This window comes from Botrytis byssoidea, assembly GCF_014898295.1.
Source record: "Botrytis byssoidea strain MUCL 94 chromosome Unknown BBYS_006, whole genome shotgun sequence".
In the NCBI taxonomy this organism is placed as follows: domain Eukaryota; kingdom Fungi; phylum Ascomycota; class Leotiomycetes; order Helotiales; family Sclerotiniaceae; genus Botrytis; species Botrytis byssoidea.
In genome coordinates, this window is record NW_024065847.1 from 1,117,318 (window position 1) to 1,143,546 (window position 26,229).

General features: G+C 42.8%; 6 protein-coding genes across 6 annotated transcripts; 2 read left to right on the forward strand and 4 right to left on the reverse strand.

The window, feature by feature from the left end:
* Positions 1 to 151: 151 nt before the first annotated feature.
* On the reverse strand, positions 152 to 2,424 carry EAE97_003787 (uncharacterized protein; the record flags this gene model as incomplete). Its single annotated transcript, XM_038874299.1, has 3 exons — positions 1,960 to 2,424; positions 1,606 to 1,894; positions 152 to 1,545 (listed from the first exon to the last, which is right to left on the reverse strand). Exons 1-3 carry the CDS (start codon positions 2,158 to 2,160, stop codon positions 152 to 154), a joined length of 1,884 nt encoding a protein of 627 aa, XP_038734908.1. The 5' UTR covers positions 2,161 to 2,424.
* Positions 2,425 to 4,346: 1,922 nt separating this feature from the next.
* On the forward strand, positions 4,347 to 7,533 carry EAE97_003788 (uncharacterized protein). Its single transcript, XM_038874300.1, has 6 exons — positions 4,347 to 5,166; positions 5,262 to 5,371; positions 5,482 to 5,866; positions 5,921 to 6,231; positions 6,324 to 6,901; positions 7,155 to 7,533. Exons 1-6 carry the CDS (start codon positions 4,679 to 4,681, stop codon positions 7,305 to 7,307), a joined length of 2,025 nt encoding a protein of 674 aa, XP_038734909.1. The 5' UTR covers positions 4,347 to 4,678; the 3' UTR covers positions 7,308 to 7,533.
* A 229-nt stretch (positions 7,534 to 7,762) lies between these two features.
* Positions 7,763 to 11,524, reverse strand: EAE97_003789 (uncharacterized protein; the record flags this gene model as incomplete). The annotated part of the gene is made up of 4 exons (XM_038874301.1): positions 7,763 to 7,766; positions 7,822 to 7,961; positions 8,086 to 10,702; positions 11,502 to 11,524. The coding sequence occupies 4 exons, from the start codon at positions 11,522 to 11,524 to the stop codon at positions 7,763 to 7,765; spliced, it is 2,784 nt and encodes a 927-aa protein (XP_038734910.1).
* A 1,581-nt stretch (positions 11,525 to 13,105) lies between these two features.
* On the reverse strand, positions 13,106 to 14,327 carry EAE97_003790 (uncharacterized protein; the record flags this gene model as incomplete). Its single annotated transcript, XM_038874302.1, has 2 exons — positions 13,106 to 13,762; positions 13,848 to 14,327. 2 exons carry the CDS (start codon positions 14,325 to 14,327, stop codon positions 13,106 to 13,108), a joined length of 1,137 nt encoding a protein of 378 aa, XP_038734911.1.
* A 1,236-nt stretch (positions 14,328 to 15,563) lies between these two features.
* On the reverse strand, positions 15,564 to 17,043 carry EAE97_003791 (uncharacterized protein; the record flags this gene model as incomplete). The annotated part of the gene is made up of 3 exons (XM_038874303.1): positions 15,564 to 16,293; positions 16,394 to 16,947; positions 17,029 to 17,043. The coding sequence occupies 3 exons, from the start codon at positions 17,041 to 17,043 to the stop codon at positions 15,564 to 15,566; spliced, it is 1,299 nt and encodes a 432-aa protein (XP_038734912.1).
* Positions 17,044 to 23,306: 6,263 nt separating this feature from the next.
* On the forward strand, positions 23,307 to 24,239 carry EAE97_003792 (uncharacterized protein; the record flags this gene model as incomplete). Its single annotated transcript, XM_038874304.1, has 4 exons — positions 23,307 to 23,396; positions 23,535 to 23,646; positions 23,712 to 23,881; positions 24,015 to 24,239. The coding sequence occupies 4 exons, from the start codon at positions 23,307 to 23,309 to the stop codon at positions 24,237 to 24,239; spliced, it is 597 nt and encodes a 198-aa protein (XP_038734913.1).
* Between the last annotated feature and the right edge of the window lie 1,990 nt (positions 24,240 to 26,229).

Consider the following 26,229-nt stretch of genomic DNA (forward strand, 5'->3'; position numbering starts at 1 on the left):
GCTGAATAAACTTCGTACTCCATCCATACCAGCGCCACCTTATCCCTATGATATAATTGTATTGAAGCGTAATTCAGCCCATGATATAACAACCAACCATCCCAAGAAAACTCCACCCGATCAATACAACCTCATGATACTCAAAAATCAACTACTCATCATCATCATCTGTTTTTAAAACGGGATACAAGCTCTCAACTGGCTTCTCTTCAGCCTTTGTTGGGATCTCTTTCATATCAACATCGGCTGCAGAAGTGTCTTCTTCATCCTTGACATACTCTCCATTTTGAAGACGATCACTGACATATCTTCTCAAAGCTTCAATGACACGAATGTTCTCGATCCATGCCTCTTCAGCTCTATCGCGAGCACTTTCGAGAGTATCAACTGATCTGACTGTAGGTGAAGTTACAGAAAGAGCGGGATCAATGTTACTTGTGACATCAGTTTGAACGATAGACTCAGGGCGGGGAGTTGTTTCTTTTGGAGATGGTGATGGAGAGCTAATGGTAGCGGTCTCCATAGACTCGCGATATTGGCTAGAGTTGAGTCCTCCAGCACTTCTTTGAAGTACACCACCAGAGTAACGACGACGAGGATCACTATCAAAGTTTGTGCCAAGGGTAGATGTTGGTGCAGTCGCTGAGTGATGTGGAGAGTATCCGAGAGATACTGCAGGGAGATTAGGGTATGCTGCAGTTGATGTAGAACTGTGTCTAGAGATGGGAGATAATCCACTTGAGGACATTGGAGAATTGCCAGAAGTGTATGAAACGGAACTTGAGGAAGGTGTTAAAGCTGGTGTACCAGATGAATGAGATGAGTGGGTGGCAGTCATTGGTGCTGAAGCGTAAGAAGTCGAAACATGTGGTGCCATTGAACCAATGTTGTGAATATGAGTTTGTGGTGGTGAGTGACTTTGACGGAAGTTAATAGACTGGTGAGTGTAATGAGCACCGGGCTGATGGATGCCAGCTGCTGCTGCTGCATTTGAACTTTCGTAGACTGTAGATTGCATTTGCTCCAAGAATTGATCAATGGAATTCAAATCACTCTTGGTCCTCAAGTTTGGTAGAGGGAGGGAATATTGATGTTGTGGAATAGGACCTCCATGACCACCATGACCTCCGTGACCTCCATGGCCATCAATTGGAACTAATTGAGGTGCTGAATGAATGTAATCATGGATAGCTCCACCTCCACTGATAGGAATACCTTGTAATGCCATCAACCTTTGGTTGACTTGTTGATAAGAATTGGCATCAATCTGACGACGCTTCGCAGCACCGAAAAAGTCATTCAAATTATCATAATTTCGCTTTTTCTCATCCCAAGCTGCATGTTGACCAAGGTCAGGGTTGTGAGACATCTGGTAATAGCCTGGGCCTCCTCCATATGAAGATGATGGAGGATGGGCAGGTGCATAATATCCACTGTGACCGCCATGATGCGAATTGCCATACATCCCGGAACCAGGGTGCATGGAAGCATTATGATCATAATAACCCATGGGGTTTGCTGCGAGGTGCTGCAAATTAGCAATTACTACATAAGAAGAGTTAGAGACGTTTGTATGAACAGAAGGCAACTTGCGCCCTTACGTACCTTTACCACCTGGTTGTCTATATCCTCCGTTTGGGCCACCAGGTTGTTCTGGAGATCTCAATAGAACGGAATCATCGGCATGAGTCTTGACATGCTTCTTCAAATCTTGAGGACGCTTGAATGCCTTTCCACAGAATTCACATTTGTGAGGTTTGAGTGGAACATGCACACGAATGTGAGATGTAATATGATCGCGTTTGACAGTAGTAGTACGGCATGAATTCCAGCCGCAAGTGAGGTTTAAGTTATTGGTACTTTTTCTACCAACATGTTTCTCGCAGATATGTTCCTAAGATAGAGAGTATAAGTATGAAGACTTTGGATTGGCATGACGGAAACAAAAGGCAAACATACAAATAAAGTTTCTGGTGTAGGGCATCTTTCAGAACATTTCTCCCATTGACAGAGTAAACTGTCATCAGATACAACATTTTGTTGAATTGATGGAGTTACTGTGGAAGTGGCTTCTGCATTGGAACTCGAGGCTGTCGAAGTCTGAGGTTGTGCAGTTTGTTGCTGCTGCTGCTGCTGCTGCTGCTGGTCTTGACTAGACATCGTGAAATTGGGAATAGATCCAATAGATCAGATCAACCAATGAAGAATAGTCGGTTAAATGAGCCTTTCACAGACTAAACTGTGTAAGGAAATAAATGTATCCAAAAAGTTATGGGGCCTTGGCTGTATCAATATCAGATTGCTAACAGCAACGAAATCGATAAGAGTCCAACGTTTTGATAAAATATTGATGGCAAATTGAAGTCAAAGAAAGAAGGAAACTCTTATTCTTTCGAAATTGTGTCTGTCTTAAGAGTTCTCCAAGCAAAGGGAGGATCTTGGTGCCTTCTTGTAAGAATAACGGAATCCGTGGGCGGGACCAAATCTTGGCAAGAGCTCTTGGCGACCGTATTAAGATTAGCTTCCACTCGTAGTCTCTTGGCATTCCACTCGGATCAAACTTGAGTTGATGATTTGATTGGCTGAGTCATCTTGGCGTGTATGGAAGGAACATGAGCAAAATCTAAGCTTAATGCCCATAGGCAGTAAGCAAAAATTGCAAAATTGCCAATAATTTTTTTGAGCATTTTCAACCCAAGAAATTGCGCCCCGAGGCCAAGATCGGAGAAACTTGGCTATCTGCGTATTCTCTTGGTATTTGGGCTGTGTTTTTCTTACATCTAAACTTGACCTTTTTTATCTTATCATTTCCTTTTACCTTTTTGATTTATACTCATTAAGAGTTTCATATTCATAAGATGATTCAATCTGAGATGACCGTCACACCATGTGTATGTAAGTGAATTTTGGAAGAAAAGGGTTAATGTATCAGGTTGAGTACGGTGTAGGTATGATGGAGGGTATGATGATATGATGGTATGATGGTATGTATGATGGTATGTATGATGGTATGTATGATGTAGAAAAGGATTCCAAGTGCTTATTAGTCCGATAGTTGATTCTACTATGTAGAGAAGCAAAAAAGTATACAGTACGCATGTATGTACTAGGTAAGTGTTCGGTTACATTTATTAATAAGCTTCACGATACTGTATGGCTGATGACTGACTGCATACCATACCATTTATCTTTTGCCTTGGATATCTCTACTATGGATATGGATAGAGTTTAACTAGAGAGTGAATTGCATCTAGCCACGGTATAAAAAGTAGGTAATATTACGGTATTAGAGATTCAATTTGGATCATAATGCAGTCAGTGGGGTTGCACTTGAGGTCTTATATGTAATTCGAGTACATCGTACCATCCTTTCTCATTATTTATTACGTATAGTATGCAAAGCCTCAAATGCCTCGAATTCCTCAACCTCAAATTTCTCAAAGACGCCTTTCATACTATGCCAGACTCGAGTAGTACTTCCGTTAGACGACCAGCCATCAGCTAACATGTCAGCTTGCCTCGTATCGATACGAGTATGTCACCATCATACATCTGAGAAGACCGTATGGAAACTCCGTGTATCTAAAATGGTCAGATTCCGTGGAACAAAGTGCCACTTGATTTGATGAGATGAGAGTACGGAGTACAGAAACAGTAGGTAGGTATCGGCAAATCATCAACTCATTTCTCTCAAGCTTTCTTTCCATTTATGCGGGGTGGGATGATCCACCCCTTTTTGTACCTCCAGCTGACTGACTGAGCGCTTTAATTTAAATATCCCCATATTCCATTCCAATACTGCAGATGGATGTACGAAGACGGAGTCTCCATACATACCTACATACCATGGGGCATACATACCATGGCCACACGGAGTATACCTGGTCATTCATAATAAATATGCATACCTGAATGACTTATGAAACACTGTCTTTTGGCTATTCGGACGGGTATACTCTCTCAGACTCTGTGTGCTCAGATGTTTTTCCTTATCACCAATCATTTCTCCATAAAATCTCTCCTACGTACTGCCCAGACCTTGGCCACCCACAAATCTTTTGATTCCTCCGCCCATTCACCAAGCTTTTCCACTCTAATGCCAATTTATTTCTCTTTATTTTCATTTCCCTTCCAGAGTTCGATGATTGTGTAACTGACCAATCAAGTATATCTTTGCTCACCACATGTTCTATTATTATTCATACAATTATCTGATCGCCGACGGAGACGGAGGAGTACTGCAAGTCTGCAAAGGAAAATGTCGATGCCCTTCAATTTGTATTGCAAATTTGATTGTACGTACAAAGTTGTATGACTCACTGGCCGAAATAAAAGATGCACATCCTTCATTTTTGGAGAGAAACTGGCGACGATGACTCTTCTCGTATATTCAATGCTGCAAGATCCGTCAATTGAGGAACCACCAAGGCAGATTTGAAGGTAAGCACTGATGTGTAGGTAAGGTAGCAAATATACTCCAAAAATGTTAAAGGCAAAGCAAACTCTCTGTCGAATCCCCAAATCAGAATAAGACACAAAAAGCTCCTTCTTTCTTTCTATTTCTGTATCATTCAAACAATAGTTGTTGTACACAGATCTCATTTCCTTCCCCTTCAAACCTATTAATCTCTATTTCTGAACAATTCGAGCTATTTTTACCCTCCTCCACACTTTCCCCATGGCAGACGACACAAATAATGAGGAGTTGATACTCACGCAATACTTCCAAGACCAATTCCACGTCCCCACTCCAGGATGGTGGGAAAAAGCTAATCTAGCTTTCCAAACATTGCAGAAACTTCTGGATCCAAGCCTTGCGGGTCCAGAGAAGGACCTTGATAGCCAAGATCAAGGAGGTATTCCAAGTGCTCGTTGTGCTCGCATTGGCGCCCTTCCAAAGCTTGTCTGTTTTGCTACTGAAAGCCACGCCATACAGTGTACGGCAAGAAACGAAACATTGGAATGCGTGGTTTTTGGAACCATTTCGGCAAGTTTGTTTATAGAAGTGTTTTGGGAGGCAATCCAAAAGGCTCAAGTTGAGTATCCGGATGCGAATATTGCTGTGTTATCGATTCAGCCAGGCGCACATCCGGTCTTTATTATACGGATCAATAGCTTCGTCTTTGAGGTTAGTTATGGCTGTTGTGAGCCATTTGTGAGAAGAATGTATGTTACCAAGTGCCCCCTTAGATACCTATCGAAGGAATCTCCACTCATGCAACGGCTGTTCGAACATTTAGTATTGCTCACACATCGGATAGCCATGATGATTTGCCTCAAAGTATTCCACTAGCGGCCCTCCAATACTGTGACGAATGGTTGTCAAAACAAGCCATTAGAATTCTTTGGTTGACCGATTTCGCTCAAAAGTGTAAGCCCCTATCTGACTTAACCCCTCTCAGAACTTCATCTCCATTTCTTGGCCATTCGCCACATTTCCGCAGAAATATGACTTAGAAATGCCAATCTGACATGATACAGTCAAAATAGATAATACTCTACACCATGTCTACCACTACATCAGAGCCTGGGCAACGGTTCAAGGACTCTATGGAAGTTCTAATATGGGAAATCTTACTTCCATTTCCATCATCGCCCTTCTACAACATGCATTATCATCAGGTTCCGAACAACATTATGTGAAACCCAACGCTCCAGACACCACGGATCAAGAATGGGAAAATTCAATAATTGCCTCCCTCTCGTCTGGCATCAGATCAGAATCATCCCAAGAGAAGCTCGATTTTGAAACCAGAATCCGTGAATTTTTCACCTACTATGGAAAAGTTCCAGAAATCGACCTAACACCCTATTACATGGAATGTGGTACCGGTCTCTTCAACGATGAAAATGAACATCTAACCGAGTAAATTTCTTTTCCTTTGCCTATCACCATATGGACACTAACATCACACCAAAGAAACCAGCTCACTCAATGGATCGACATCTATAATCTCTACCATCTTCAAAATGTAGATAGATCGACCCTCGAACTTCTTTACCTAAAATTCCAGCTTATGCATTCCATCATCGAAAGTACCCTCACAGAAAGTTATCACCATTTCTTATATTGGAAAAATCTTCTCGCGAGTATTCAACAACAAGATGTGCCGGCTAAAGTTGTGGGTGAAAATGTCATTCAAATAGATTTCGTATATTCAGGCACTTCCTCGCTGGAATGTGAAAGGTGGTTGGATATGCTTCGTGATAGATTGGTAGTATTGAGGAGCTGTAAGTATATCCACTAACCCATCCGCCCACCCATTCATCATCCACTCATCTCTTCCATAAACCAAAATACGATTTTAATAACCCCTCTATAGCTCTAACAAACCTTACATCGTCATCTTCACCCTTAATCCTTCATCTATGGCCCCAACCCCTAGTCGATCAAGAAGCAGATGATTCGTCTCCCTTCTACGAAGGATGCTTTCTCCTCGGTCTGACCAATATCGACTCCCTAGATCTCAATCCCGCCCTCGAAAAATGGCTTTCCTCACTCCAGAAAGAGAAATCCACACCCCCAAATCAAAAAGGCTATCTATCCTTTACCATCCACACCTCATTCCTAGAAACATCCCATCTCCATCTCCGACCCAGCACCCGTACTTTCTATCCCCCCTCCATCACTCCACCCAACACCTCCCTTTCAACTTTCTCCCCCACTCACTCTGCAACCCCAACCCCAACCCCAACACCTCTCCCCCTCCCCACACAAAAGTCCCCTCCCCTCCGCACCGCAAAAGATATTCTCCACCGTCTCCTCCACGACCCCTCCTACTCCATCGAAAACCACTTGATCGGCTATCGCGATCGCCACGCTGGCGTCATGTTCAAAAATGCTTCTGACTGGAAACTCGATACCATGGACGAGGAATGGATTCCTGAACATAAAGTTTTGGTATGTATTTATTCCTCTCTTGCCTATCTACCTATCTTTCCCTTTCCTACGTGCCCCCCCCCCCCCCCCAGCCCCTCCGCTCTCCCATCCTGTCCTACCTTTATCCTTTCTGCCCTCTGCATCTCTTAACCTCCGCCTCGCCTCGAATTCCTTTCTTCTCTACACAACACAAAGTAAACCCCCAAACATAAACCACCCATCCACCCATCCATCAACCCACAACACCAAATCTAACACACCCACCAACCCTCAGTACTTCATCCAAACCCTACCCGACAAAAACAAAAAAAAATTCATCTGGCACCGCGAACAAAAACTCGATCTCCTCTTCGGAAGCGGCGGATCCATATCGCGCTGGGGAATCAACGGAGAGAAATTCAATATCAAGGTTCCTGGATTTATTTGATATGAAAGAGAAATACCAAGATGGTGCTGCTGGTATCATACCAGAATACATAAATAAAATACATATAATATAAGCAGAGGCGTGGAATGCGATATCCACTACAATTTAAATACACCTCCATTACATCTCCCCATTTATCCACTTGTACATATGATATTAGTTGTTGATACACATACGTCCCCACACAGACAGCCAGGCAACCAACCAACCCAGTAGCCAGCCAGCCAGCAAATTGAACAGAGGATCACAAAATCACCCTACCCACTTCCCATCTCTTATCTCCCATCCATACAGTATACATACATAATCATACACTCTCCGAACCAAGATTGTAAGGAAAACATCATGAATTCATGACCCATCGCCTCTGTTGCATGCAAGCAAGTATGCAATCATTCCAATTCCCAAAGTCATTATTATCAATCAAACCAGCCAGCCATATTGTAAACTCCATATTAGCTAATTAGCCAATCAGCAAAGCTACCACCCATTATTATCCCAGCCCACCCATTACCTTTTCCTCCCTCTAGCGTTGACTTCCCCTTTCTCGCCAATTCCCAAAATAATCCTACAATCCGGACAATACCACTTAGTGGTTCTAGGAGGAACAGCCGTCATTTCCACACATTCCAAGTGAAACCATTCTTTCTCGCACTATCAATCAATTAATCATTAGTCTCGTCTCGTCTCAGCCAGTCTCTATTGCTTCCCTTCCCTTCCTCTCTTCCATATTCAATACAAACCAAGACACGGACCTCTTGTGGAAAGAAAGACTCACATTATCATTCTCACAAGCAATCATCGTGCCAAAGCTAACCCGGTTACAAGTGCAATACCTCTGTTCGTTTGGATCGATCAAATTTCCATCATCATCTACCTCGTCCAAAACTTCTTGAACCGCACTGCCTTCTCTTCCATCTTTCTTCTCCTTTTTCTGTCCTGCCTTTTTGCGTGGAGCAGCACGTCTCTTGCCAACGCTTACAGCAGTAGATCCACCTTCTGTAGTAAGAGTTACAACACCTGGAGCCGGCCTTTTTGCTCTTTTGCTCGGTTGACGAGTTTCTGGTGCCGGTGTGTTACGAGCTGTGCTAGTGCGTCTAGGGCGATCTAATACTGCTGGCATAGGAGCTGCAGAGATGGGCTCTTCTGCTTTGATAGCGGCGGCAGTTACCGCTTCCTTTGCAGCGGCTGCTTTGCCACGAGAAGATGTTGGTCTTTTAGCTGGGAGAGGTTCTGATACTGGTGGTGTAGTGGGTTCAATTACTTGAGCAACCGGAGTTGCTTTTCGAGTGGCACGTGTGTTAGTTGTCTTCTCTAGCTTTTCCGTTTTTTGATCTTCCTTCTTTTCTGCCAATTCCGATTCCACAACTGCTTTGGCGGCTTCTTTGGCTTCTTTTTTAGCAACCACCGCTGCTTTTCTCGCCTCTTTCTTGGCCTCCTTCTTTTCCGCACCCGGAGGAAGAATTGGTGTTGAGGACTTTGGTGGTGATGTAGCCGTTACTGACGCAACCGGAGTAGAACTGATTGGTGTATCTGTAGTTGGTACTGATAGAGCAATGGAAGATGCCACGGATACGGCAGATTCCAAAGTTGGCACAGGGGTTGCGCGGGGAGTGGCATTTGTGATGATGGGATGAGGGGGTGGAACCGGGGTTTCAGTCTTCGTTCTCTTGAATTGAGGCTTACCTAATTTCGAAGAATCTACTTCATTCACTTTATCCCCTTGAGTGTCATTCGTGTCAGTTAAGCCATCTACACTTGGTGGGTTTGCCTCGCTATTCGCCTTTACATCTTCGATTGTAGACTCGCGTTTTCGTTTTTTCGATGCTGGCTGCTTCTTAGGTGTTTTAGTAGGAGCTTTATCTCTCTCTTTCTCTTTTTCTTTTTCTTTTTCTTTTTCTTTCTCTTTTTTCTCCTCTTCGGGATGATTCCCAAAAAGGCTCTTTACTGTACTAGCAGCTTCTGTCATCTTTCGTACAGATTCTTCAGCTTCTTCAGCCGCCAATTTGGCAAGCTCTTTTGCGGCTGCCTCTCTTTTTAATTTCTTGGCTTCGTTAAGCTTCATACCACGATTGCTAAGTTGTATCTCCTCTGTGCCTAAGGCTTCTGCACTTATAGCACCTTCCGCGATAACTGTCTTCCCGGTGAGTTGGGGTGGTACCGATTGTTCGAAAGGCTGTCCTGCAGCGTCAGCCTTACTCTTTGCAGTACGATACGCTTCAATTCCTCGTCCCAACTGTTTTAATTCACGTGCGATCATTGTATCGCTCGGGCTCCATACCGCATTCTTTTTCATTCTCTTTCTGAGCTTCGCAAGCTCCCATGCGGTCAACTGAAGCCAAGGCGCATCTTCGGTTCCCGCTTTCGCATCCGGTGGTGGAGGCTGGAGTTTCGCCAGTGCGTTACTTGTCGATATTCCAGCAACCGCGCTATGTACGTTTGTTCCCATAACTCCAGGTAGCCTTGGTGTCCGGGGGGCTTTTGGTACTTTCTCTTTCTTGGCTGGCTTGACTTTCAACTTGATCTTAGGATTGACTGATACGGATCTCGCAGGTGTCTGGCGACGTGGTGTGGGTGGACCAGCGTCGGATTCCGAATCATCACTGTACGAATCGTAAGAATCGTAGTCAAGCTCATATGGAGCCATGACCTCACCAGGAACAGTGATGATTGGCGCGCGTCGTTTGCGAACACGCATACGACCATCAGGGTTTCCAGTTCGTAAAAGTAATTTTCCTGGCAATCGATTCGCGACAGGAGAACTTGGCTTCTGCGGAACAGGACTTGTTTCTCGAGATTCGGGATAGTTTTCTGCCATGGTCTGAAGCTTCGCCAATATATTCTGGGCCCTTTTGTAATGTCTCTCCACGTTCTCAACCAGATGTGACGCTTCTGCGAAAGCCAATGTACGTGCACCGAGGGCATCAGTCAAGCTGGTAGAGATATCTTTTCGCAGAGAGACAGGGTCAGGTTTCGTATCGGCAGGAAGATCGGGGAGGTGACCATAGGTTTTTGTCAAGTCATTCAAGTTCGATGAAGCATTGACATACTTCTCATCGAGGTCACTGATTAGTGCCAATGACCGAACCAAATCAGAAGGTAGATATTCCGTAAAATCGAGAAAGTCTGTGATTGTTGCCTGTGCATCCGGATCCATGGGTGATTCCATATTCTCGATGTTGCTATTCAAGTTTGCCATAGATTGGATCGTTTCCGCGAGCTTGGCCTTACGGCCAGGGCTTGTCATCTCCAGAGCGGTATCCATTGTATTATTTGCGGCCACGTTGATGGAGTTTATGTTGGGATTGATATTATCGATTGCTCTTGAATTATCGACATGCGAATGTGGTGGGACCTTGATTCGACAGCTCCAAATACCTGACTCATCAAGCCATCTAAAAGAGAGAAGAAAAAAACAAATTAGTAAAAAAATCCAGAATCCAGTATATGTCGTAAAAAGAAGAATTGTCGAAAGTCAATTGTTAAGGAAAGGTAAGAAAAAGACAAGTGATGAAATATTGACCGAAATAGTACGAAGTAGGTAGGCAGGCATGTAGTGTAGTAATAATCTGTCGTGAAAGCAACTAAAAAACGCGAAAATCTATCGGCAAATTGTAAAGCGCGATACTGTCACCAATCCAAATCCTTACCTAGCGCCTACTTTGCGATCATTGGTAGGTATTATTTTGGATTTTTGGGGGGAATGGGAAGGGGGATCTTGGGTCTTTTTTTCCTTTTCCTTTTCTTTCCCGATAATTTGCCTTGAACCTCTTGTATCTTTTTTTTTGTTTGGTTGCCCTCTTGCCCTTTTGCCCTTTTGCCCTTTCTAATATTTGGGGCCTTGCCTGTACCTGGCTGGCTCTTATTCTGCCCCCCCCCCCCAATCGGTCCCCCAATTGGTCCCCATCTTTTCTTGCAAAGCGGCGGGAACAGGAAAGCAAAGCCAAAAACCAAAAAGCCAAAAAGTCCAGTCAAGTGAAAAAGCATGTAGCATACATAACATAAAAATGCACGTGCTTTTTGTGGAGGGGAGGGGAAGCTATGAAAACAGCTAATGTAGGTGTCTACGTAGGTAGATCAAAATAGTATCAAGGTACCGGTAGTTATGGGGGAAATGGGTAAAAATAAGTACAATATAGTAAATAGGAAATAAACAAAAAAAGGGGGAAAGAAAGCATCTATCAAAAAACATACCTTCTGGATGCATCTGATGCCATATTTGTTTAGGAGAGTTGGATGCTATTTTTCTTCTCTATCTTGATCCGATCGACTGGTGTTTTAAGTTTGTAGCAGAGGGAGGAGACGCGATATCGATGAGGCTCTGAAAGGGAGGATGTGTGGATGGATGTGTGGTATGGTATGTACAGTAGTAATTGCAAATACCGTGATAAAATACTGAGAGTGATGGCAAATAATAGGCAGGTAGTAAAGTTGGCGACCAGAATAAAATAGATCTTTAATCGAATCAAAAGACAATTAAAAAATCCTAGATTTGGCTTGGTGTATTACGAAGCCTACATATTTCATTATAAAAATATGTCAAGAGGTGTCATGGGTTGGTTCCAAGGCTTTGTTTCGTGATATTTCAGATATTCCAGATATATCAGTGATAAGTACCGCCGTGAGTAATAAGTAGGTAGATATGCCCCAAAAAGATAAGAAGAAAGTAACAGCAGGAGAAAGCAGTGGCCGTGACCGTGACCGTGGCAAAGTGGATGGAATCTGTACGGGAGGATCTGTATGGTATCTAGATCATACAGAAAGGAGTCAAGTAGGTGTCGAAGGCTGAATATGATGGGAGGAGCTGATCATGAATAAAATCAACTGGAAAAGGAAGGCTGAAATGGTAACACCACGTTGAGTGCGTATGGAGTATGAAATTGATGGATGTATTTTGGTTGTTTCGGGAATCGATGTAGACAATGAATATTTAATTAATGCTCCAATGCTAGTGATTATCAATATGTTTTATTATAATCTGATCCGTTTAAAATGATTGTTTGCACCTTCCCATTTACGATTTACGATTTCACCCTTTATTCACATCAGCCCTTTCCCTTTCCCCCCTCCCCCCTTCTTGTCTTGAAATTGCGGTTAAGCTATGGGTCACAAGATTACACGATATGATCTGAAAGGAATAAAATGCCTGCTTACTCTCGCATCTCAAATGTCAACCTAGTCCTATAAAATATGGACAGTCACAATATCATTTATCAAAGTATCTTTAAAAGTACCTACCTCCCTAGGTATCTATCAATGCAATACGTTTCAATTCACATTCACTCCATACTTATATAATAGGTAGGTACACATACAGACCTACCCCATACCCCTTTGTTGAAATCAATACATGCATCTATTTTTAGAAATAACTTTGATACCGGCATACAATATCCATCAAAATCATGTGCACTCCTTTTCAAGAAATCAAAACCACAAAGAATACAATACAACAAGGTAAAACAAATCATCACACCCGCCAACTATTACTTGAATAGCGTTTATGATTATTTCCCCCCGGATGAGTTGTTTGATCCCCTAGCCCTTCTCGCCGTGTCGATAAGCAAACATGTGAACATATTCCCCCGTATCTCAAGCCAGTGAAAAAAATCAAAAAAAGTCTCGCTTCAACCAGTCAGCTATACTCCGCCAAATCAATAAATCCCAAAAAGAGGAAATAGCGAGATTCATATGCGTCTTCTTTCATGTACAGTAATTCTCTCCTTCATCTTCACTAATGTACCTACCTCCGACTTCTCTCAACGTCAAGCCATCAAATCTGCATCACACTTTCCTCCCTAAACCGCACCCACAAACCCCAATACACCCCCACAAATTCCCGCAGCCACAACCCAGATACCCGAATACGCCACAGCACCAAGCGCCTCAACTCCCTCAACCGTAACATACGTTTGCAAAAAGGTGTTAACACCTGTAATCATCATCAAAGTAGCCGTTCTCTTGATAATGATTCTAGTTTTGTTCGAAAAGCCCCACAAATTATAAAGAATAGTCTCTTCCAACGTAGCTGTTTCAGGGTTGAATGGCGGAGGTACCGAGTCTGAAGGCTTGGTAGCTGTAACTGGGGTGAAAATGAATGAACGTGTCGCGAGGCCTAAAAGTAACATAACGGGAAGGAGAGAAGTAGGTGTTGCGGTGTGAGCGGCGGCAATAGATGGGATACCTTCGAAATAGGTAGCAAGGTAAACTGGCATGTAGGACATGTATGCACCGTAGAGAGTGACGCTGTAGATAGAAGCTGCTAGGAGTGTAGTAATGATCTGAACGGGAATATCTGAAGTAATATCTCGGTTTGGTACAGATGGTGCGTCTGCGTGAGCGGGAGAAAGAGGTCGAAGTAATCGGAATGGAATGTAAGTTGTGAGGGTATCGATCAGAAGAGATGATACAACAGTCTTCACGCTAACTTCATAGAATGCGTTAAGAAGATACAACTAAATTCCAAAAGTCAGTAAATACTCATCACAACTACGAGCGCAATTTGCTAGTGGGGCAGAAATTTGGGGTAGAAAAACTTACTGGAGGACCACGAGATAACAAAGTCATAGCCGCAAAATCATAGCCATCATAATTACCAAACCAACCTAATGCCAATTCTGCTGTCCTCCACGCAACCAACCCCGCCGCCTCTTCCCATCCCTGATATCTTCTACTAACGCTTCCCAACTCCTCTGCCTCAACATAGTTCGCACGCAAACTATAAGCAAACCCACTTCCCATCAAACTGAGAACTACTACTAAGGGAAACCTCAATAGATCTGGCACCTTCGATGGTTTCCGCTGTGAGAATCCAGAGTCGGCCAGCATTGACTTGACAAGCATTGATTTCTCATCATTTTCTCTCTTCGCCGCTTCCCTCTCCGAGTAATATTCATCTAAATCATCACCCCTTTGCAGATGGCTCAAATCCCCATTAACAAGTTGATCCGCTGCCGCCTCTGTACTGTCTGCCAGGCTCTCAACCTTGTCTCTTCTTAGTGATCGTGTTGCTGGAGCCATTTTCTCCTCTTTTCCTTTACTTTTACTGCTTTCGTTCTGGTATATTTCGTTCAGAATCGTGTTACGTGGTAAGTTCCTGTGCACTTGTAAATAACTAACTTTGAACGATTATAAAAACAAATGAAAGCTCCATACCCGTCTGTCCTTTCCTAACAATCCAGTCCGGCAGCAGATAAACAAAACCAACGCGTCTTCTAGGGCCGGCGCGCTTATCCCACAAGTATAAAATATCTTTTCACTTTTCAATTTCTCTTTTAATGATCACAAACCAACAAAATTTTCGAGTTTGATCGTTTGATTTTATATCATTGAATTGATTCTTTTGATGTATAATTGTAAAAGTTATGTTCTGCCCATGCGAATTTTTTGCTTGCTTTGCATGATGCAGCTTGAGCTTGGACACCAAGACGTCACTACCGGTGAGCTATCATCAATCCAGTTCCTTGTATACAAGAGTCGTTCTGCCAACCACCATTTTTTCATTACAATTTTCTCACTTTTTTCAATTGGTATCCACATCGAAAATTTTGATATTTCTAATTTAAATAAGTAAAGTCGCGTTGCTTCAAGTTGTTGGAAAATGATTTTCACTTGATATTTTGTTTTGCTTTGCTTTCTTCTTAACCTCTGACTGACACCTTCATCTGTTCATACAATAGCTTCGTTTGCTTTTTTCTCTACATCCGCTCCATTTATGACTACTGCACGCCCAATTATTTGCCAACTACTTTCTTCTACGTCAAGAAACTTTATCCCAGACCTAGATAACAAGCCGCACCCTACCCAACCAATGTCCAGCAAGTGCTATCTAAAAGCCTCAAGCCCAGTGATGTTATCTGAAGGGGAATGAAACCCTATTGAAAAGGGACTTGCAAGTAGTTGCGTGCTTGACAATACAATATACCTCGATATGCCACTCTTAACTACTTCGATATCGTCGCCACCATCACTACTATCATGTTCACTATCAAAATTGGTATCAAATGGCATTGACATTAGGAGGTTGCATGCCTGGCGGTTGAGTATCTTCTTTTCATTGATAACATTTGTTTTTATTGTTCTGGTAGATCAACCCGATTCTTAGTTTTAACCTCAGTGGATCAAACCCCCACACATTGGTGCTAAGAATCGACCGAATTTACTTATTACATTGCTACTACAGGAGAAGAAAAGAGAAATAATCACAATGGCCAATCGAAAGATTGCTTCGATGGGCACATTTAGATTTGTCGGTAGTTATTCCTCCATACGTCCAAAAACACCATCATCGTCTTCATCGGAACGACCGCGGGAACGCAGATCATAATCTTCCTCATCTCCCATACTATCATCGCCATCGTCCATTTGTACATCTCCATCTCCATGGAGTTGGTGACGGTCATAGCTCCCTCTGGCAAAACTTTCCCTCTGCCGCGGGCGAAGGCTGGGTGTGTAACTTGCTGAAAGATCATTCAAATATTCAGCAGGGATTCCAGGTACAGGAGGAATATCGTCTGGGAAATCGCTTGAAAGACCGTGGGCCTCCATTGCTGTGGTTAAGGTATCTTCCTCTCGATTCTCATTCATTCCGGAAGAGGGCGGGCGACGCTCATAATTCTGTTGATGGAAAAGACCAAAGCCGACCGGAACGCTAGCACCAAAGCGTACCCTATCCGACATGGTATAAGAGTCACTATTTCCAGCATGTATCCTTGATCCGTTGAACGAACTGCCACCGTATGCGTGACGTATATCCGCTGGTGGTGGTGTCATATCCGCGGAGCTGGCACGATCAATCTCGTGGTCACCCAGACTAGATGCAGAATCCTGGTCATCACTTTGAGGGTCCTTTGCAGAGTCCGGTGGAGTATTGACGGAATCTTGATTCATTCCAAGAAGGACGGCAGCCGCTTCTAGCAACTGTACTTGTTGATGCTTTGAGATCAACAATTTCGAGGTGTAGGACCATTGTGGTGTATGTTCCCATCTGCAAACAAAAAGTTAATAACAATTCACAACACTGTCACACAAAGCTTCCGCGCTGAAGCCCATGTGGAGGAAGATAGGAAAGGATGGTGGGCACGAACAAATGCTTAGACAAGCAACTGCTGTGCTTGTATCCTTTTCCGCACTTGTCACACTTGAGATCATTGGCATTGGCCTTCTTGCCATCTTTCAAGAGTTGTGATCCTTCGCTCGCTCTTCTCATTCTGTTCTTTGTAAATTCGTCGTCTTCTTCGTCCTCCATTTCCTCGTCGTTGTTATCATCGTCAATTGCACTCTCTCCACGCCCCGACTTCATAGTCAACCTTATTCTGTGAGTTGGCAGACTCGATGGTGGAGATGGTAGACTGCCCATAGGTCCGGACCTCATTGTTGCTCTTCGTGTAGAAATTGGCATTGCCAAAGGATTATCGCCAACCTCGCTCGCTGTCGCTGCAGCTAGAAGTGCATTAACATTACTCGCAACGTTTGAAGATACACTTTTGCGTCGAGTCACCCTGCTGCTCGGTATAAGTGATCCTGCAGATACTGAATGAGAGTGATTTCTTGTATGAGACTGTCGTGGATAGGAACTCGAAGAATTTGTAGACAGTGATGGAAGTCGGCCTTGGCTAGGTCTCGAAGAATGCTGAATTTCCTGTGAGAGAGATGAGAATGATCAGCAGTGTTCCTATAAATAGATAACGCTGGTATGTAATGAGGGAAATAAGGTAATCACCTTAGAAGATGCCATTCTGACAATTATTTATTTCCTTTGTTCCACTTTCGAATTCGCAGAGCCGACCTTCAGGCCTCGAGCTATGATAAGCAATAATATGAGAGCGAGACAAAATAATGGGATGGAATATTGGCGATTGGTTTCGTAAATTGGTCGGGTTCGAGCTCCAGCTATAGACCGCGTGGTTCTTTGTAGGCGAGAGCAAATTGAGTGATTGGAGAAGCACAAAAAGAAGGAAGTATTGAGTGAATGCAATGAATTTCATAAAACGATTATTATTCAGAGAGAGCAACAAGGCAAGTGAATCTGCCAACGTAAAAAAAAATGTTTGGAAATTTGTCGCAGTTGGAATGGAGAAATAAAAATGTTTAGAACCAGGATGAATCCAGGACTAAACGGAGGATCGAATGGCTGAGACGATGCAGGCCAGCGGGGTTTCGCACGTTTCCGTTGTAGGCCACTGAGAGATTTGTTGTGCTAAATGTTTCGATGAAGATATGTTTATATGTGGAAGATAACCAGTGTAAATAGTCAAGATCTCTTGCTTCAAGGTTGTTATTGTTTCTTTTTCTCCCCCGAAGTAGGATAAATGAATGTCTGCTATAACTTCTGATATAGATTGAGGGATTGTGCAAATTGAACTGGTGCACAACTGTAAAAATATCCAAAAAGATTGGGAAGGGGAAAAAAAAGGTGCGGTAACAGTAGATCTGGTACCAATTTTAGGTTGCTTGGTTGCTTTGCTAGTCTTTACCTTTTCCTTCCTGGGGATTCCACTTTCCTTCTCTGTCGTATGTGTGTGTGTTCTCTATGGGGGGGGGGGTGAATCACTGGTTGAACCAGGGTCTGAATGGTAACTAACAAAGTGGTCAATCGGAATTGGGGTTGATAGGGTCACTAGGTAGGAGGTTTATTATTGAGTGATGTAAATTGTTGATGCTGATGTTGATATCTACGGCCGCCCTAGAAGGTATAAGAAGGTAGATAGGGTGATTCTATCTGAGGGATCTACTCTGTAGTATATGTGAATAGCCTACGATACCGACTATAGCTACTAGGTAGTATTATCAGGATATTGTTATTCGATTTCGATTTCGATTTCGATTTGATGGAGTCGTCCCACTATCAAGACTTTGGTTGGTCTTTTAGTTCCGGGGCCGGCTCGTAGTCGTCCACCGAGCCACTTACTACCCAGGTACCCAGGTACCCAGCCAGGTAGGCTGGTAGGCTGGTAGGTAGGTGTAGGTACAGAGAGTATATTTCTAAATTCTGACCAAGCCGCAAGTCGGAGGCTTCTCCAATGGTGAATAAATGGGGGTCGATTAGTTTATTCCACGGATACCCCTACCCGCCTAGTACAGAGAGAGTGGTGTATGAGAGTGAATACTAGGTGATGCTAAGGTCGAAAGTTGATTGATACACTGTACTAAGGCTTAGATTGTTGTGTGCGTGTGACAAGAATGTGAAGTGCTAAACGCTGACTTTGAGTAATTAAAATGCAAATAAATGTGTTAAATTATCTGAAAATCAAAAGGAAGGAAACAATTGTCAATGTCGATAGGCAGGTGATTGTACATGGTAATTAAATTCTATTTTACATCTTTCCAATGGTTAGGTGATGTGTAATGAGCAATGCAATAAAGAACAAAGAAACAAACGTACGGTGTGTGTGTTATGTCAGCTATGAGGGAACATTCAGAAATCAAGAGTCTTCAACAAAACAAATCATTGGAGATAAGAAAAAAAAAAATCAAGGCAATAAATAATAAATGTATTTTGTTCCCCAATTAAGAATGCAGCGAGAGGAGAATGCTCATCAAGGTTTCTTTGTCTGTTTATTCAATTTAATTGGATTCGTTCATTGCATGGGAAATCTCCTCTCAGTTGACCTCAATTGATTGATCTACTCTACGGATAAGAATCACCAGACACCCATACGCATACATTTATAGCATTTTAGCGTCACACATACACTTCTCTGCGAAATGCATTCAAGATTTGAGAACAAGGAAATGGATGGATTGAGTGAATTAGGTAGGTAAAGGCAAGGTATATAGGCAAAAAAGTTGAGGTAAAGATCTCACTCACTCAATTTGTTCTTAAAAATCAAGGGCTAATAATAATAGTTAAGTAATATTGGGAACTTCAAATCATGGTCCGGTGTCCATAGAGTAGAATGAATATCTGATTCTTATTAACCCATAACAAAGATGTAGAAGGGATCCGTGACATATCTACCTAGGTAACCAACATATAGGTAGAGAGGCAGTGTAAAATTCATAGTGAGGTTTGATCATCCATCTCACCTGGCTTGCGAATATTCGCCTCCTTGAGGTCCTAGAGTAAATCGTCTCGATCGTATACGCGGTCTATCTAGACAATTTTGGAATAAGTATCCTTCCTAACTTCCTAACTTCCTAACCTCCTAAGACTAGGTACTTTGTAAAGAAAAGACTCCCATCCCTCCACCCCCAATATCAATCATTCCCTCTCCCAGTCTTTGCTCCTTTTCAATTGGGTACACATCTTACCCCCTTCCAAATGTTGGTATCAATATTATCAATATCAATAACTTCAAGTGTGGATGCAACTAACATGGATTGATAGTAATATCAAGCGCAATCGCAGCCGCGATGGCACGCACAAATTATTTTGCATATTGATGAAATGGGCCCGATGAACTCATACCAAAGGTTATTTTAAATTAAAATTCTCCATACTCCGTACAGAATACCATGACGTTGATTCAGATTTTGATGAATTGATAAGAAATAAATCTTCAGGAGATATTCAGGAGGTTCAGGAGGTTGCCCTCCCCATTTGTATGCCCCTTATTATTGTCTTATTGCCAGTTCACAACTCCGTGTTCGTGTTGTATTTCTACCACCGGCCTGCACATTTGCAGATTTACATTTCCATCGAAGCCACCTACTCGTATCTACTCTCTAGAAACTTGAGATAAGAACCCTACCCAAATATCCTCGGCTAGGTAATCAACTTCAGACCTGTCAACACGATATCCTTCCATATGCAAATTTCCAGCTTGCCATATTACTTTTGCATTTGCTTAGAATACTTTGACAATCGGTCCTGCAATTTTAATTCCTTTCCCCGGAGCCATCTTGCACAAGTGGAGGAGCGAACCGAGCCGAAACGATTTGATCAATCTTTACATAGGTAGTCCAGTACAGATTTAGACATCGACTTCATTTCATAGACGCTGGGAAATTTTTACCTTTCCTAAGCTCATACTACAACATTGATAACCCAAAGATTACTTTTGGGCTGATAATATGAGGTAAGATGACCCGCGTGGACAGTTAAACATACGTAAGGTACAACTCAGCTATCATTTGTTGTCTCTGCTGCCTTTCTTTTTCTTTGCATCCCCCGACATGGAAATCTTTGTTCCTGCGCCGAGACATCAATCATGCCGCCCGTCCCTAATATCCAAAAAATCAAACACTCACCATCCCGCGTGCTCAAAATATCCAACCGAATTCGATTTTTCTTACGTTTTCAACTTTTCGCCTCCAACTCTGTCTCTGACATTGTGAATGAGGATGAGATTATGAGAATGAGAATGAGAATGAGAATGGGAGAATTCCGAGAAACCCAAAGATTAAACGAAGCAAATGGAAGTGCAGAAAGAATGGTTCTAGACCTTTTTAATACCTGGTTGACTATGCGCATGCTCTTCTCTAAGGGGGTAAAGATCATCGCTGCTTATTTTTCTTAGACGGATAGATCGCGCTGATTAGCATAAAGATACCAATATGCCCTGGTTCTTGGATGCATATTTGGTCAACTATCTCGAGATTGTATCTTGAAATTGAGCAATCCCTTCTTAACTCAAGGATAAATAAAATATTACCAGGGATCGAACAAATACAAGAATCCTCGGAATCCATCCCCACGACCTTTAAAACCCATCTGTTATTCGCTGCGAGCCTACAGAGTACAACAACAAAATAGAAGGACTGTGTCGATCAATTGCTTTTATGAGACCTTCCCGCAGCGGCTACAGGCATGGCTCGCATGGGTTTTATCATTCTATTTCAGGGCGGGGAGGGGACAGCTGGAAATAAGTAGCAAACTATCAACCATAGCTTGTTCTTTTACCCTTTCGATAAGTATAAATCCTAAAATGATTTCGGAAAATGGATTAGGAACTCTGAACTTCCAATTGGATCTGAGCAATCGACGGCTAGTGATTAATTGATAACAGTTGGTGCTTCCTCCATGTGACTCTGGAAAAATCGAAGAGAGATCTTGGAGATTCTAGGGTTGGATTGTGGAATTGAACATGATGAATTTTTGGGGATGCGACCAAGACTTTATTTGTTACCACCAAGCTTCCTGGATGATACATTCTCAATCATGAAAGGGGACTTTGGGATGAGTTTACGGTTTCCATGGTTTGAATTTGATGTACAGGTTCTGAGAGATGACATTGTTTTAAGATTCTCCATATTTATATATCAATTGATCTTCTACCTCATTATCTTTTGAAACATTTTCCAATTAAATATTTCCATCCTTGCTCCAAATATCATGCATGGGCGTCAAAATGGTGGTTGCTAATGCAGGATCATGTTACCTTTCATGGATGTTTTCTGTATGACCGGCAGCACACAATATACGAGATGGGGTGGGTGATATTTCTTATGGCGGAGTAAAGGATGAGTTATTGATGTTCTATAGTGAGGCCTTCCACTTCCCCTCGTGATGGGGTGATAGTGGCAGAGAGTGGCATAGAGTGACATTGAACCTAAGATGTATTCTACTTCTGTAGTCCATAAGGTCTCATAGCTAAAACACATTCATACGTCTTGTGTGCTGTGGTGAGTGATGATGGACTTGGTTCTTTTCTTCCAGTAGACACATCTTATGGGCGCCACACCCCGTGAAATACTAGCAGCCATCCCTCGTCGTCTAGGTATCTAGGTATTCTATGTGAAATTGACCTTACGTTTCCATACATCTTCAAACCTTCCACCCAGCAGAATGGATCCACACACTGACGTTATCATACATACTCATTCAACTTCTCCCTCGGGGAATCAGCAAAACAGCCCGATGGTACCCGCACCATCGCATTGAACAATCTAGAACGATGTGGTCTGCACCGCAAACCGACAGAATTCTTACTAAGATCTTACAGCATCAACCAAGAATCTCCCTTCGGTTCTGTCGGCTTTCCAGCATCGACTGCCACAGGAGGAGGTCAAAACTCTGGAATACCACACACGTGAGAGAGATATACTGTATTTGTTAAATCCAACTGGGGTTCTTCCGATGTAGGAGGTAAGAGAGAAGAGAGAGGTGCGTAGGAGGCGTTATCTCGGTGCACAAACACTTCTTCTTACAAATATATTGGGAAAGAGGCTTGGAGGGAGTATTGTATTGCAGAAGAAACATGGGAAAAAGAAACCCCGAAAATTCTCTTCAAGCCATTGTGTGATGAGATGAGGGGAAAACATTTTCTGCACACTGTGTATAACAAGTCTACAAGACAAGACAAGAATGTGTTGCACTACATTTTTGACATCCTGTAGCTACCGGTTCTTGCTTGTCTACTTGTCTGCTTGTCTGCTTGCTTGCATTCTGTAACAAAGTACGGTATTCTATATTCACTTTCCGGTCAGAAGACACATATACAGAATTTATATGAATGCACTCGTATTTACTTGGAAGAGACACCAAATGCACCTTAAATAAGCCCTCCCTCTATTTACCCCTCACACGAATTACCCCGCCAAACGATCAAATCGGCCCTCTCGGTATTTCCAGAAAAGAAGAAAAAGATCTCCTTTGCATGTGCGTGCAAAATCTCCGGGTGTGTACTACTTCACATTGATAGACGGTATTAGGTAACTCCTTCTTGAAGCTCTTGCGCGGGAGAAAAAACAAACAAGTGGTTGATGCCCAGAAAGTTAATTCCTAGGAGAGTAATTGATTGCTTGGAAGATGGAGATAGAATGAGTCAAGGTCTGAGGAGTGGGAAATGTTTATCTATCTTATCTATGATTTTATGATCTTGCAAGAAAGAAAAGACAGGAAAATCGTCATTATTTTTTATTTTTTTGATCGAATTGATGCGAATATAGATACTTGTTTACCAACTTCTTTGCGAACACCGCTGATTGCTCCATCAATTGATCATATATAGTGATAATTCGCTCATTGTTGAGATTAATTATTTTTACAGCTAAACGATATACCCAAAAGCGGAAGAAAGAGCAGGAAACTAATTCCAAAGGCGAAATCAAGAAGAGATGTCCCAAGAAGCATATAAGAAAGTAGGGCGAGGCGGCGCGGGGAATTTCTACAGCAAACAGGATGTAGAGAGGAGTAATGGTACTTCTGTATGTATAATGCAGTTTCTTTTCTGTATTCCCTTCATCCCTCTCCTGCATCATTCAGAACTGCGTCGTCTTCATCTTCGCCTTCTCGCCTTCACTCAATCCAAACATCAAACACACTCTAATCCAACCCGCGGATAGGATCTTGAAGCCCAATCCTCCTCCTCTTCCATCAATCAAAACAAAGCTTCCTCCTTACTCTCACAAGCATTGCGCTCCAAAGGCGCCGCTGGGCCACCGCCAGAATACCAACGTTTGTTCTTCCTCCATCTCTCTTAATTCCAAGTAAGAGAGAACTAGCTCACACCTCAAAATTAGACACCGGTCGCGGCGGCGCAGGCAATTTCACCTCTCCCGCTTCACTCGTGAATTCAGGTCTCACGCAAACATTGACGAATTATGATAACCCGACGATTAATCCCGCGCCCCCATCGAGCTCGCCAAGAAATGTGAGGAGTAGTATGCAGAGTGTTGTTTACAAGGGTGGGGTGAGTTTTGGATTTCTTTTCACTAGTGCAGGAGAGAGAGGTTTTGGGGGGTGGGGGGGCAGGAATTGAGACGAGGAACATGGCAATGTAGAAGAAATTGGAAAATGATTAGCTGACAGATTTATGCACACAGCGAGGAGGCGCTGGAAACTACGACTGGGAAAGCGACGAAGCATCCAGAGAAACGCAACGCATCTCGGAAGAAAACTCGCGCAAGGAAATTGAAAAGAAAGTGGTGGGTGATATTGATGGGGATGGAGAACAGGGGCTGAAGAAGCCTGGGAAGGCATATGATATCAATGCGGGAAAAGAGATGGAGGGTTCGAAGGGAGGGGCTTTGGGTGGTGTTTTGGAGTAATTGTAAAACTGAATGGCGGAGTGGTGTTTCTGGTGGGTTGGTTATGGATATAAGAATTGGATACCTATGTATTGGGTAGGTGGTATTGCTCGGGGATAGTTCATGTGATGCGTATATCCCAGGCATTAGAGCGATTTTGAGTAAGTGTTTATATTGACAGATGAGAGAAGGTTAGACAGGATGAGGTCACAAGAAGCTGTCGCTGTAACTATATTGTATAGACATTGGATTTAGGTTTTGGGTGATTGGATATATACATGGCAGCTGACTTTCCAGTGTTGACCTTTTTCACACAGTTCTTGAATGGGTTACTTCAATCGAAGGTTGCCATGAGAATCTCCCAGTTCCATGAGAGAAAACTGAAAACTCGGTGTAGAAGTAATGATTTGTCGAACCTATGATCTAGTGGTCTTACGGGTATCACGCTCAATACCTCAGACAAATATTTGATTTGCAGCTGTCTAACGGGAACTTCAAAATACTTTTTCAGGTGGAGGTATGAAGGAGTTAAGAATATCGAAAAGGGCGATCTCAGAACGTCAAAGAAGCAACAAAAACGTGAGGGGGGAAAGGGTTTCTTCATGAATGAGGATCACAGTTCGGAGATTATTATGGTATAACTTCGATGCTGGATATTAGACATCGGACTTTCTTTCACGGTGCTCATGGCCTTTCGGCATTTGGATGATCGTCGGTGCTGAGCTATCTTGATTTCTCTTGATATCCTGATGGAAAGAAAATGTTCATGAGGGATAGTCAAGATACTTCTTACTCTATTATGTATATTTATTTGTGCTCGTGGGAAGATGCGGGGAATGGGGAAAGTAGAGAGGACGTAGAAAGTCAAAAGATGCGTGGGAAGTGAAGATAGGTGGAAAGAGATGAGGATTTACTTTGCAGAATCAAGATGCTTGCTTGTATTTACTAAGTATGATCTCACAACGCCTTTCACCTACCTTTTTCTGTCTCGTTTTTGAGTACAGTTGTTGTGCACATGGATGAAAGCGATTGTTGGGAAGTTTTCACAGAGGATCTGGCTGAGAGGTACTGCAAAGTAGCCTGTCTACGAACAAGGAAGAAGAGAGCACACTGTGAGCGCTCCAAAGTTGCGGCTCTTGAAAGACTACCCCCTCGTCACGACTGTCGATTTCTTCGCCGTCGTCAGTTCGGGACATCTTTATTCGAATATGTGGTGGGGAATTTCAGCAATGGTTATATCTTGATGATTGTGTCATTTTGCATTTTGCATATGAAGCGTAATGCACACATACTTTTTTGTCTAATGAACCCTATATCTCCAATTTTGGTGTTAGCGAACTTGCGAATCTGTCGGGATGGGTAGAATCGAATTCTCTATTCATCAACTTGCAGGATCATGTCCATTGCGAATTAGGCGATGCGGAGTACCAGAGAGAGCGGGTTTTACCATTCAGAAAAGCTCGTGAATTAGAGCATAAATGGGCTGCTGTTCTTGGAACGGGAGCCTTGAAGCAGAATGAAAGTTACCCAGGGCATGTCTCATCAGTCTCATCCAGGTCATTTTTGTGGGGATCTCTGTCATATCCTTCAATTTCCCCTGGCAACAAATTTGTCTCAAGTCCTTCAGCTTCGTTTGTTGAATGGTTCCTTAAGATCCTGATAGAGGTGGACAGGACGCTGTCAGGTAGCACTCATTGATGACGGCATTGAAGTAGACTCAAGCATCTAAAGTATGACGGAAGATGAGCTTCTGTGCTCGAGAAGAGAATAATACAAAGATCAATACTCATCACTATTTGTCTAGCAGCGGCAAGGGTCAAGCAGCGACAAGCCAAATCTGTTAAATTTGCCCACAAAGCCCAGCTATATGTTGTCAAGCTGAATGTCACTTTAATCCGTGGCGAAGCTTACCATATCAAGCGTTGGAGTGCCCCGCAAGCAAGTCATTAAATTGTCTCTAAATTGACATAGTATCAATACTACTCTAGAATATTTGCACGAAAGTAGACAG